The sequence below is a fragment of the Astyanax mexicanus genome, chromosome 10, assembly GCF_023375975.1.
Source record: "Astyanax mexicanus isolate ESR-SI-001 chromosome 10, AstMex3_surface, whole genome shotgun sequence".
Classification (NCBI taxonomy): Eukaryota; Metazoa; Chordata; class Actinopteri; order Characiformes; family Acestrorhamphidae; genus Astyanax; species Astyanax mexicanus.
Window position 1 is genome coordinate 41,428,479 of NC_064417.1, and position 12,836 is coordinate 41,441,314.

The following is a 12,836-nucleotide window of genomic DNA, read 5'->3' on the forward strand; positions in this document are numbered from 1 at the left end:
GTCTTAGTTATAATATCATTTATAATATAGTAGTGTCCCAATTAATGTTCATAAACTAGCCCTGCAGGTTCCACACAGTGCTCTAATGGTGCTAGCTAACGTTTCTGAAGAACATCAGATCCCATTTTAGTAAAGTAGCAGTGAAAAATATACTGTGACTTAGTAAACTTAGTAAATCTTACTTAGTAAATCTTAAAAAGTTTCTGGTTTCACTCACAGTAAGTTCAATACTTGAGTCCACCATCCCTTCAAAACATGAATATTCTGATTGGTTCTGCCTCTTAAGTCTGACCGGCCTATAAGGACTTAGTTTAACTCTGTGTTGCCCCTCTGTACATGATAAATTTCAATACTTCTATGCCGTAATTTTTGCCATTTCAGTGGATACCCTCACTGTCTTTTTTTTTTTTTTAGAATGCATCATATTTATTTTTTGCTTCTTCAGGATTACAGTGGGTTCAGAGCTCAGCGTAGCTCCGTATCTGTAGTATATTGGAGTGCTCTGATGTAATAGAGAACTCTCTGAGTTTGCTTTTAGTGTCATCATTGTACAAACATAATTAAAGGAAGAGCTGTTCTACAAGTCACTTGACAAATGCATTGCCTCCATTGTTTAGACAAGGCTAATTGTCTTTGTTCCAGAAATGCCATGTTTCTCGGTGACGCATGCATTTTGTTTTTGCAGTGGGAGTGAGCTCAGCAGTAGCACAGACAGGCCCCTGGGGGGCTAACAGTCAGTCCCTTCAGTCCTCTTTAAATAAAGACCCAAAGACAGACAGACGCAAGGAAATACAGCCCAGCCAACACAATCCAACACTGTGCCGCCTCTTTCAGTCCTCCATTCATTCTCCTTTTATGAACCAACATGAATGTGTCCTTCACAAACATTGCATCTGGCATTGCCAGCATACTTCTGTACGATTGCTACATTGGTGTGAATGTTAAGCAGTACATTCATTAGATGACAGTTCTATGACAGTGACAAACATGACCATGGCAAAGGTGGAGGAGGTTGTCATGGCAGCAGTGTAAATGGCGGTACTTGGTGTAAAAAAAAAAGTTGGGTCATGCTGCTTTGCAATCAGCAGCCAGAGCCAGAGAGAGCACAACTGGCCATGTTCTTTCTGTGTGGGAATATGGCTTTCTTCTCCCTCATCATTACCATTGTGATGGTGGCAGGCTGGCACAGGCGTCTGCTGGCTAGTGAATTAGAGCTGGGGATCTGATGCTTTCCTCCAATCATCAGATCCCCAGCTCTAGTGATACTGCATTGGCTGTGGGGCTGTGTATTGGCAGGAACATGTTGATACATGGGTTCTGATTCATCACAATATATACTTGTCATAGTATACAAAACACACTATTATATTAATTCAATCAGAAAAGTTACTTTTTATCTATCAGAACACGGCTATCTAGTAGGCGGGGTTTAAAGGCAGCACAAAATGAAACTGTCTGCCACCAATTTTTAGATAGTAAATATAAACTGGTGCTGCATTCTGGAAAATCTGTATAGTAAAAGAATACAAACTAGAGCAATACTTAAATATATCAGTATTTCCTTACATCACTAAATGGCAGCAGTTCAAAAAGAATATCGGAGGAGACATGGTACAGACAGCATTATACATAAGTTTCAGTTTAGTTCTTCAGCCGCATTAGCCGCTTACTACGCTAAGCACTAGCTCTTTCGCCGCTCATAGGTAAGTATTATCGGCTTGTAGCCTGCTGCCAACCCCGGCAAGCACTGATGAAGCAGCATTAGCATTACCAGCTAAACGCACTAAGCGCTAGGTCTTTTATCAGCCTGTAGACTGCGCATTTACCGTGTTAAAACAAGCTATGTGGGACAAACCGCTAACTAATATCGCCCTGGCTTACCGGAACACTCAGGGTTCCTCAGTGTAGCGCTGTCTAAGCTTACTGTATATAAGCAAAAGCGCTTTACTCCAAATAAACAGTTTTCAGGAGCAAAATCTGTGTAGATTAACATCCAGCACTCATTTGACTTAAAAAGGAAAAAAATATATAATAATTATATATATATATATGTGTGTGTGTGTATATATATATATATATATATATATATATATATTTTTTTTTTTTTTTTTTTTTTTTTTTTAAGAAGTATAGTTATGTTTTTTTAAATTAAAGCTTAGCTTTACAGGTCTAAAGAGACCTGCTGAATGAAAAGGAAAACATGGCGACACCCTTGTGCCTTACTAGTGTCGCATAATTAGCCTTATAATCCCGTGTGCCTTATGTATGAAAATAGACCAGAAAAAGATGATTACTGATAGTGCGCCCTAAAGTGTGAAAAAATATATGGTAGGTGAAAACTGAGGAAAAAATAAGGTTGTTTGTCTGTATGATGTCACAAATATGTGCATAAGTCAATATGTGAGACTCAATATCTGTCAATATCTCTATCCTTACTTAACATTTAGCATAAATGAGCCTTTAGAGGGTTTTGAATCTGTGATCTGGTGATTTCGTCTTGAATCTTTTTTTTATATATATATTCAGGTCTTAACAGACAACTGAAGAGTTTTCTAGCTACTGAATGCTAATGCATTGTTCCCTGAGATTAAGCTTGAAATGGCTTTGTTGCACTAACCACCAAAAGACTCACGTTTGAGGGGAAACGGTCTCATTTAAAAAAAAGTCAAAGTCAGTATCAAAAGGAGACATCAGGGTTTAATCAACAAAATGAAGCAACAAAGTAGCAGACTACACCATGTGAGTGTGTCTGTCTGTCTGTGAACAAAAGAAGACAATGGCTGTCTAAATTAAGCTCTCAATTATAATCAGATAATATGAGGTTTTATCTATTTGCCTATTTATTTATATATTTAGAAATCATGGTGTTGTCTTGAGCCTGTCATGCGATTTCACATTTCTATTATATGGCACACGTTAAAAAACAAAAAAAAACAAGATTTACCCCTAAGGGCAGATTCTGGCACTGACCTTCTCCTCTTGCTTGAAGCGAGGTCAGGCAGGTCATCCCCCTTCGCCTCCACAATCTATTTCTCTGCCTTATCTGATTGAGATAATTGAGTTTTTGACCGGCCAGAGATTTCAAGTGGTTGAGAAAAGTCCGTCGTGCATGCACCAGTAAAATACCCGTGAGGTCAGATAGAGCAATGGGAAAGGTGAAGGTTACCCAAAGACACTGCCTTTTATCTCTGTGATTTCTGCATGTGATGATCCAGGAGTGTTTGGTGAGCTCTGGAAAAAATTAAGAGACCACTTCAGTTTCTGAATCAGTTTATCTGATTTTGCTATTTATAGATACATGTCTGAGTAAATTGAACATTGCCGTTTTATTCTATAAACTACAGACAACATTTCTTCCAAATTTCAAATAAAAATAGTGTCATTTAGAGCATTTATTTGCAGAAAATGAGAAATGGCTGAAATAACAAAAAAAAAATATGCAGAGCTTTCAGACCTCAAGTAATGCAAAGAAAACAAGTTTATATTCATAAAGTTTTAAGAGTTCAGAAATTAATATTTGGTGGATTTATTTTGAAAGTTTTCATGCATCTTGGCATGTTCTCCTCCACCAGTCTTACACAATGCCTTTTGATAACTTCATGTCTTTACTCCTGGTGCAAAACTTCAAGCAGTTCAGCTTGGTTTGATGGCTTTTGATCATCCATCCAGATAAGTTTGGTTATATTGATTATATTCCAGAGGTTTTCAACTTGGTAAAATCAAAGAAACTCATCATTTTTAAATGGTTTCTTATTTTTTCCAGAGCTGTATATTTATTGATTCGTCTGTGTGCTTGTTCATTTGTTTAAAAAAAATCCTTAATAGTCATTCTGACTGAAATAAATTAGTGAAGTGTGGTTTCTGACACCTGTACTGCACTATGCACATACACTAAATTGTAGCTAGCATTCACAAAAAAAAACTTAATAAGCAGATTCAAGTGTAAATTCAATGAGGTTAATTCAGTTTTGGTCAATAGCAGAATTCTCTGACATCCCAGAGTCAAGGCCGAGAAGTGTTATGATTAGATTTAAACGCTGTGTGAAGATGAGGTGTATAAGTGCAGGGTGATTGTGGACTTGGTTTTGTAGTGGCGTGTGTTGCGCTTCATTCCTTTGGCGACACTGTGACGATCGTTAAAAGCGCTGGAGCGCTGGGGTCTGAATCGATAGGAAGCTACATGGCTGAACAGAGAGACTCAGGGGTGGGAGAGGTGTGAGTTTCACGCAAGAGTGAGAAATATTAATGAAATCGCATTAACAAGGTTCATCAGCCTTAATACCCTCACTAACTTTGTATTCCCGTGCGGATTAAGCCCTGTGTGTGTATGTGTGTTTTCTTGGTTGCCAAGTGTGTGTGTTGGAGGTTTTATAGGCCCTTCTCTCCCATTGTTAAGTGACTTTACAATGCATCATAAAATACAGAAGCTACAGTGTAGTGTAATTTATGTAGTCATTTTTTCCTCGTTTCTTTGTTAAATTACTTGAAATGTTCTACTTGCACTGTGAAGTGTAATAAATGAACAGAGCAGCAGTAAAACTATGATGAACAGAGAGCAGTGTTTAAGCACTTTATAGACATTTGCCTAGGCTTCACATTATTGCCTCGTAGCCCAATACATCAGCTTTAAGGCTTAAAAAGTCTTCATAATAAATGTTAAGCACTACTATAGTTGGGTAATTATTAGTTTTATGTGGTATCTACTTGTTTTATATTCCATAAACAGTATGTGTTTTCAAAAAGTAACATAAGCTATGACCCCAAGAAGAGCAGATGACCCTACATTAGTGTAGCATATGTACCACATTATCCTTAAAAATGAATTTTAAAAAGGAAGAGGGATAAAGAAATATGTTCACTTTGCTGCACAGGGTTAAAACAAGCGGGGGGTGGAGTTAAAAAAAGCTTGTGGTGTATTGGTTCTGTAGCCCTCTTGCTTAACTTCCTGCTAACTAAGACTCAAATCACATACAGCTCTGGAAAAAAAGGTATGAGACCACTTCAGTTTTTAAATCAGTTTCTCTAATTTTGTTATTTATAGGTATATGTTTGAGTAAAATTCTATAAACTACAGACAACATTTCTGCCAAATTCCAAATAAAAATATCATCATTTAGAGAATTTATTTGCAGAAAACAACAAGATAACAAAAAAGATGCAGGGCTTTCAGACATCAAATAATGCAAAGGAAACAAGTTCATATTAATAAAGTTCTAAAAGTTCAGAAATCTATATTTGCTGGAATAATTCTGCCATGTTCTCCTCCACCAGTCTTACACACTGCTTTTGGACTTTATTCCACTGCTGCCGCAAAAATTCGAGCAGTTCAGTTTGGTTGTATTAATTATATTCCAGAGGTTTTCAAATTGGTAAAATCAAAGAAACTCATCATTTTTAAGTGGTCTCTTATTTTTTTTCCAGAGCTGTACATTTACAGGATAAAGCCTCATCTGAGAGCGCAAAGCCAATCAAATGGTCGTAGGAGTGTTTTAAAATGTTTTGCAGGCTTGTTCATCCAGGTTTGCTTGCTATTACTTTCATTCTATATCAGTACTTTATTAAACTCTCAACTACAGTGGGCCTCTTTTCCCCCTATTCTCAAAGCCTGACGTCATTGATTAGTGAGAGTCTTCTTTTCCGCATCCATATTTAACAAAACAAAAAATAAATGAGTATTTAAAGTAACCCTGCCAGCCCTATAAAAAGCAATGTTTTAAACATGTGCATGTAATGAAACACCGCAAGACTCATCATAAAAGCATTCTTTCACACAGCAATTTTAGGGTGGTCCCAGATAGTGTTCAGATAACTCCCTGGCATTCTGACTGTCTGACAAATGCACAGCACAATCACTTTTGTCAAATCCCATATTTCTAATCACTTCTCTGGGAAGTATCTAGCCTGAGGTTCTGCAGAACTGTAAGTCATATCTACGCTTCGCAATGCACTTTTCATGTTCCGGACCCCTTTAGATCAATCATAGTGGAATTTAGCATTCTGATCCGGCACACTCGGTCTACTAAAGAGCTGATGCAGAGACAGAGGCAGCTGTATAAAAAAAAAGTAGAAGTAGACAGAAAAAAAAAATGTCTTGCAGAGCGCCTTTAATGCACCCTCAGAAAGAGCTGTCTCGCTCTCCAAAGACTTTTAGGGGAGGTCATGCGTTGGATTTGCTGTGACTTGAGAGACACAGAGTAGCTGTGCTAAACTGGGGTTCAGCCAGGTGTAAAGCAGTGAGTGCACAGGTGGCAGTGTGCATGTATTTGTCACATCCAGGCAAATGTTTCTACCTTTTGTGCTGTCAAAAGTAGCTGACCCTACTTGACCTGCTTTTCCTATGAATGGTACACTGGCAGTGTCAAATTTAGCCTTCTAGCCAGTCACTAATTACATGGATCGCACATCCACTCTGTGAACACATTATTACAAAATCACCAAAGTTTATTGATTCCACTAACGTCAATTTCATTCAGACTCCAGAGGCAAGAAGAAAAACTTTAATCTTTACAAATTTTAACAAATTACTGAATAACAAAATTACAAGTTATATAATTATACGTTTTTGGGGTAGGCCTTATCATCAGCAAGATAAGTACATCAGCATTACAGTCTGCTGGTAGAACTTTTGCTTTAGCTTTGATGCAAGGTTGGTCCTCCCAAGGTTTCTTCCTCCTCCTGCAGCTCTGAGGGAGTTTTTCCTTGCCTCCGCGCTCACTGTTTTGCCTGATTCTTTGTCCTGTGATCATGTTTCTGTAAAGCTGCTTAGTGCCAACACCAGTTGTAAAAAGCGCTATACAAATAAATTTGAATTGATTTGATGTTTTGTATCATTACATGTCCCGTTCTGGCCATAGAGTACCGTGGTCTAGCACAGTTTGGTAATTTCAATACTAAAATACATGTAATTAAACTCACCGATAAGTGTCCAGATTTAAAATGTATATTTGAGCAGGGAAACTAAACTCTGCTGGACAATAATTTCTCTGTGACATGAACTGGACATTCTGAAAACAAAGAAAACTAACTTGTTTGCCATTATTAACCAGCTTGCTTTATATCAAGGTGACATTCCTCTCCATTTCTTCCCAAAACCTCTCCAAAATTCGAAAGTTCAAAAAGTTTGGCCATTACATTTATCCTGCAATCTTGAAAATGGAGGAATGTCACCTTAGCTGCTACCTGTGCTGCCTGGGTGGTGGGGGCGGGTGGGTGACTGCTTGCCACTAACCCCCGGCTATCTGCCACGCAGGTGACTGACCAGCTTCTGTGGGATTTGATGTCACCTTTAGATCGGTCTGACTGAAGATGGAAACCCTGGAGTCCGAGCTGACCTGCCCGATCTGCTTGGAGCTGTTTGAGGACCCCCTGCTGCTGCCCTGCGCTCACAGCCTGTGCTTCAACTGCGCCCACCGCATCCTGGTCTCACACTGCTCGAGCACCAAGCCACTTGAGTCTGTCTCCGCCTTCCAGTGCCCCACCTGCCGCTACGTCATCACGCTGAATCAGCGCGGGCTGGAGGGCCTCAAGCGCAATGTGACGCTGCAGAACATCATTGACCGCTTCCAGAAAGCCTCCGTCAGCGGGCCCAACTCGCCCAGCGAGAGCCGCCGCCCGCGGCCCTACAGCGCCACTCTCGTTGGCGGAGGTGGGAGCGCGCGGTCAAGCCCGGCCGCAAACGGCAGCGTCGGTGGCATCATGTCGGCCGAGCAGCGAGTGGCCTGCCAGTTCTGCGAGCAGGAGCCTCCGAGGGAGGCTGTCAAGACATGCGTGACGTGCGAGGTGTCGTACTGTGACCGGTGCCTGCGCGCCACGCACCCCAACAAGAAGCCCTTCACCAGCCACCGGCTGCTGGAACCTGTGGCTGATGCCCACCTGCGCGGCCTGGCCTGTCTCGAGCACGAGAACGAGAAGGTGAACATGTACTGCGTGGTGGACGACCAGCTCATCTGCGCCCTGTGCAAGCTGGTGGGGAGGCACCGCGAGCACCAGGTCACCTCCCTCAGCGATCGATTCGACAAGCTCAAGGTCAGTCTGCTGCCCTTTTTTCTTTCTGTTGCTGGGACTCCTCAGTCCATTTGTATCTTTGCATGATCTGCTTTAGTCATGCTTCTTCATGCTTCAGTCAGTGTTCCAAAAAAATCACAAGCAGTCACTATTTCTATTTGCACAGAGATACGCTAAAATAAATCTAATTTACACAGACTTTCCCAGTTGTGATCAATCAGACTAGGCATGTTTGGTGTTTGAAGTTGGCTGTTTCCCACTGGTCTTCCCAAGGCTGTTTGCAATAATTCAATATTCTTCAGCCATAAAGAGAGAGATCACTCTGAGTGTGTGCGGACATGATTATTATGAGCTCCATGCTTTTCTTTTAGTTCCTCATCCTTTTCATTCCCTCTCATTAGCCTCATGCTGTAAGCAGCGTCCACCCCGCGCTGACATCTTGTTCCGTAATGTGTTTAAAATGTTGGAAGTGAAGCTCAGCCCACATGGCCCTAGCCCCTGTCCAGCTGCTCTATTGAGCTGAAGCCATTATCATAGTAGATGAGTCTGCACTCCCCTAAAGCCAGGCTCTGTTCAGTGCTCTCCCACCACAAAGCACCACCCTGCTGAATCAGGCCTCAAACACAAGGACTCATTCAGTCCACAGAGCCTCTGCGCTCTCAGTGTTCTCTCTCTCTCACAGCTGAGGCTGTGTCACATGCGCTTTCACACAGACTCACACAAATACACACAAACATGGAAATATACACAAAAAACACCTCATCATTTTTTTACGATCTAACCACCACCCAACAAAGGCTGCTGATCCCAAAGTAACACCTTTTTTATAGCACTTGGCCCCAGAAACCTTAGCAGAACATTTTTCACCTATTGTGGTAATCATCTCTGCGGGGCTCATGTTGCAAGGACAGAGGACGTTAAGGTGTGTGCAGGTTAGTCGTGTGGTGTGTTGCGCCCGTTCTCATGGAACGGATCTATGAACACGAAGCCTCCCAAAAAGAATAAAGACCTGACATTGAAGCCCCATCGTAATCTGCCCTCATGAATAGCCCGTCACTGAAGGTATGCATCATCATTATGATGGCCGCCATTGTGAGTACACGTGATCTCCCTGTGATCCGCTATTCACGCTGACCTCTCTGTTCACACCATCTCACATAAAGGAAATTCCGATCATTGATGTTTTCCCCCTCTGGTCTTCAAGGATGTGAATGTGGCCATGCCACGAAACACAAAGTCGATACCTGAGAAAGTTCTGCCTCTATTGTCCCATGCTCCTCTTACAGAGGCAGAAATTGTCATGACTCATACAGTGGAGATTTTATTTCCATCGGCTTGAAAGGAGTCCCGCAGCTTAAACTAGTTCAGTGGACTGTTTTCTTTTTAATTACCTGTTATGTTGAAGATATTGCGTGTTAAGCACAAATTCAGCTGCAGTGGCAAGAGTTCAGCCTCTGTTCCAGCTTTGCTCCGCTTGTTAAAGCCAGTTTTGTGAGGGTTTTTTTTTCTAGTGTTGAAGGCTGCTAATTTGAAATGCACTTTAATGTGTAGACTTCTTGCGCAGAACGTCTGGTGCTGAAGATGTCTCTCTCCATTCCAGCAGCTAATTTGAATGTTCCCTTGCTGCAACTTTGAACTTGCTTGACTTTGAACTCCCAATCAACAACCTGGGGAGAGGGGAGGGATATAGTTGAGCTCAGCAGTGCCAACTTTTAATCTATGTCCGTCCTGAGCGCAACCCAAAATTTGGTTTGTAAGCTGTATTTTGACCCTATTGTTTGTCTGCTGCTGCTGTTTAGTGTGTGGATTTGCCTGTTTTGGAAGAGTGCAGTACTGTTTTTGGCCACTAGATGAAATAGATGATATAAAAAGGCCTGAAAAAGTCTGACATGGAAAGAGACATATAGGACTCCTCCCCTTTGATGACCTGGAAAAAAAGAATCTATCGTTCTCAGAGTAATCCAGCACCTGCTTCTTGGCTTTTTTATATGGCATATTGATTTTTTTTTTATATTTATTTCTAAGTATAAGGTAAATACGTTTTTGTGTCGATTGCCATTTTTTTCCTGATTTGGTAACAGGGTGTTATGGAAATTCTGTGTATTGTACTTACCTTTATTTTATGCATAACTAGTTGTATGTGATTAGTGTGTAGTTACGTTTCGTGTTATTTTGGCATATGCTCACCCCTTAAGTCATGTTTACCATTGACTGAATAAATGATATTGATTTATACAACTCAACTGTGTCCACTGTTTGGTCTGGCAGAGGGTCTGAAGAGAAAGCACACTCTCATTTTCTGTAACAGCCTGATCCAAAACCAGGTCTTAACAGAATTGGGGGCTCGTCCGGAATTAGAGAAGGTTGTACCTTGGCACCATCAAGTACTTGGCCCAAGATGATCCTCATTTCACCTGGAAAGAGTGCAGCCGTAGGCCAGTAAGTTGTGTAAGTTGTGTGAGTTGTGCGATAGTGGTCAGGCCAGTTTGCTACTTGCATCCTGCAGAGCCTTTGCTATCTCCCAGATAGTCCTCTACCCCAGTGGATCAGATGCAGCCAGCTGGCCTCGTGTCACAGCCGGCTGGCGACTAATTGATGGAGGGGCAGGTACTTCAGTGGCCGGGTTGAGTTTGCGTGCTTTCGCTTGGAGAGCTAATGAGCCACAGTCCTTTTAAAGTCTCATCAAGTCCTCAACACGCCCACTCCAGAATTAAATGGCAACACTGCGAGCCAAAGCAAATATTATGTGTGGGTCTCGTCTCTACTCTCAGTGGCTGTGTGCCGTCCACAGATTGATCCCAACACTCTCCCATGTCCTGACGTGACTTACATAAGAGAGCACGCTGATGCCTTCAAAGCATGACAGCCGCACTCTCGCACATGCCCCAGGATTAGGCTTACTGTATGTGTGTGTTGTTTTTTTCTACACATCCGAAATATGACATATGAAAAAAAGGGGGCGATTAAAGGCTTAATTTCTATTTTGGAGAAGTTGCAAGTCACAGCAGTCGGCGTTGATTAAAGTTCCACCCCATTTGGCGGCAGGGGCCTCTTAGTTTAAGCTCCTTAAGGAAGCCGTCTATCTTCTCCCGGCGATATGAGCCCTGGCTCAGCAGACATCGACTCACGCTCCCACTGCCGCTCCATCCTTACCCGTCGCTGGGGCAGCCAGGTCACTTTCTAAATGCTGCTATTATCGGCCTGTTCCGAGGCTGCAAGTGCAAGGCAGCAGAGCTCGATGGTGATAGGAGCTGGGTTCTCCTCTCGCAAGCTCCCAAGACAGATTTTCTCTTTTGCTGCCAGCATGACCTGATTCCACACCCACCCCTTTAGCAAAATGTGCTGGGGAAAGATAGGGCCTATGCAGTGTGCTAATAAAGCAATGTGTATTGTGTGGGCACGGCTTTCAGAGTAATGAAAGATGCAGGGAAGTCCTCGCAGTGGTTCTCTGACCTACAGAAATGATCATGGAATAGAGGCTGACTCTAAATAGGACCGCCCTAACGCATTGGAATAATTTAAAGATAGTTGTAATAGCTTAGCTGCAAATTACCGTCACTTTTTAGGGCACTGGCTGTCCTTTTTCTCTCTCTCTCTCTGAGATTTTGCACAGGTTCTGCCACGATTGCTAGCGTTCATGTGTCGGTTTGCTGGATTTCTAATGGCTCTTTTGAAACCTGTGTGTATGTGGTAAGCTATTCATGCACAAGAGCCTCACATGCACACTGCCAGATGGATGTATTATTAGAAGATATCATGACAGGTTATCAGAGATTAATAGAAGAGCTTGTTGTTGAAGTTCTCAAAGCCCACTCTTCCCCATACACAATTAATGCAGAGAGTGAACAGAAAGCTTTTAAGAGTGGGCAGGTACAGTTATCAGCTACTGTATATGACCCAGTGATCCTTCTACTGAGATTTCTACTATTTTACTTTTCACCTCCAGAAGTTTCTCATGCATTTTTCTACTGCATTGTAAAGTGCCAAAGTGAGAAGTGTATGGCAACACAAATGTCATCTTCAGTAGCAAGCAGGAAGGGCCATATCAGTGATGCCCAGGGAGAGGGATTAAAAGCTGTAGTGACTCTGGTTTTAAGAGATTATTTCACTCAATCTTGCTCTTCTTTGAAATAGGATTTGTGTATTAGTTATTCATGGAATGTCTCATGCGTACACTCATGTTCTGCCATTTATTCGTACCGGCCCTTTCATAATACGGTGTGCAGGAATTCTTCGCAGTTATTTGCATTACCTATTTGACTGCTGTCTTTCCCTTTTCTGTATTGCAATGTGACCCCCGACTAGGTCCTATTAAGCTCATCTTCTCGTTTCTGGATTTAAAAGTGCTGAATCTCGAAGTCGTCCTCCGTCTTTGTCAGCGCGTGCACTTTTGCCCGATTTGACAAGGACAGCATATCAGCCAAAGCCCCTCTGCTTCTGCCTAATTGTGCTGCTTATGGATTACAATTGAAACAGTTGAAGGCTGGAAGAAAGAAAAGCCTTTTAATCTCCCTGCATCCACTGTGTCTGTTTAAAGATATTTTGACTTTTCAGTCCGAGGGCTGGCCGCCCCGGGTCACTCCCCACCTTCCGAGGATGCTTTGAGTTTTTCCACTCCCTGCTGGAATGTCAAAGGGCAATCCTGGGCAGGAATTTCCTGTGGCTCCTCTCCACCTCGAGCTGCTATGGACATTCCGGCATGTTCCGCCTTCCTCTGCAGCACCCTGTCTGCTTGCCAGATCTTTGTCCCTCCTGGGGGAATATTTCAGCCGAGGAGCGTGAGACAGGCCACGCTTATGAACCACGTCTGGGACCTATTCCTGCTTCCCCCC

At 42.2% G+C, this 12,836-nt stretch overlaps 1 protein-coding gene across 5 annotated transcripts in view; it reads left to right on the plus strand.

Annotated features, from left to right (window-relative positions):
- Positions 1–12,836, plus strand: part of mid2 (midline 2) — a 220,751-nt gene that overhangs the window by 126,764 nt on the left and 81,151 nt on the right. For 3 of the 5 annotated variants that reach the window (XM_049483848.1, XM_049483847.1, XM_049483850.1), the window contains one exon: positions 7,250–8,025. In XM_049483848.1, coding sequence (XP_049339805.1) covers positions 7,306–8,025 — 720 coding nt within the window. In that variant the 5' untranslated portion in view covers positions 7,250–7,305. The remainder of the gene's footprint in view (positions 1–7,249; positions 8,026–12,836) is intronic. The other 2 variants (XM_049483849.1, XM_022683564.2) reach the window with 1 other exon arrangement.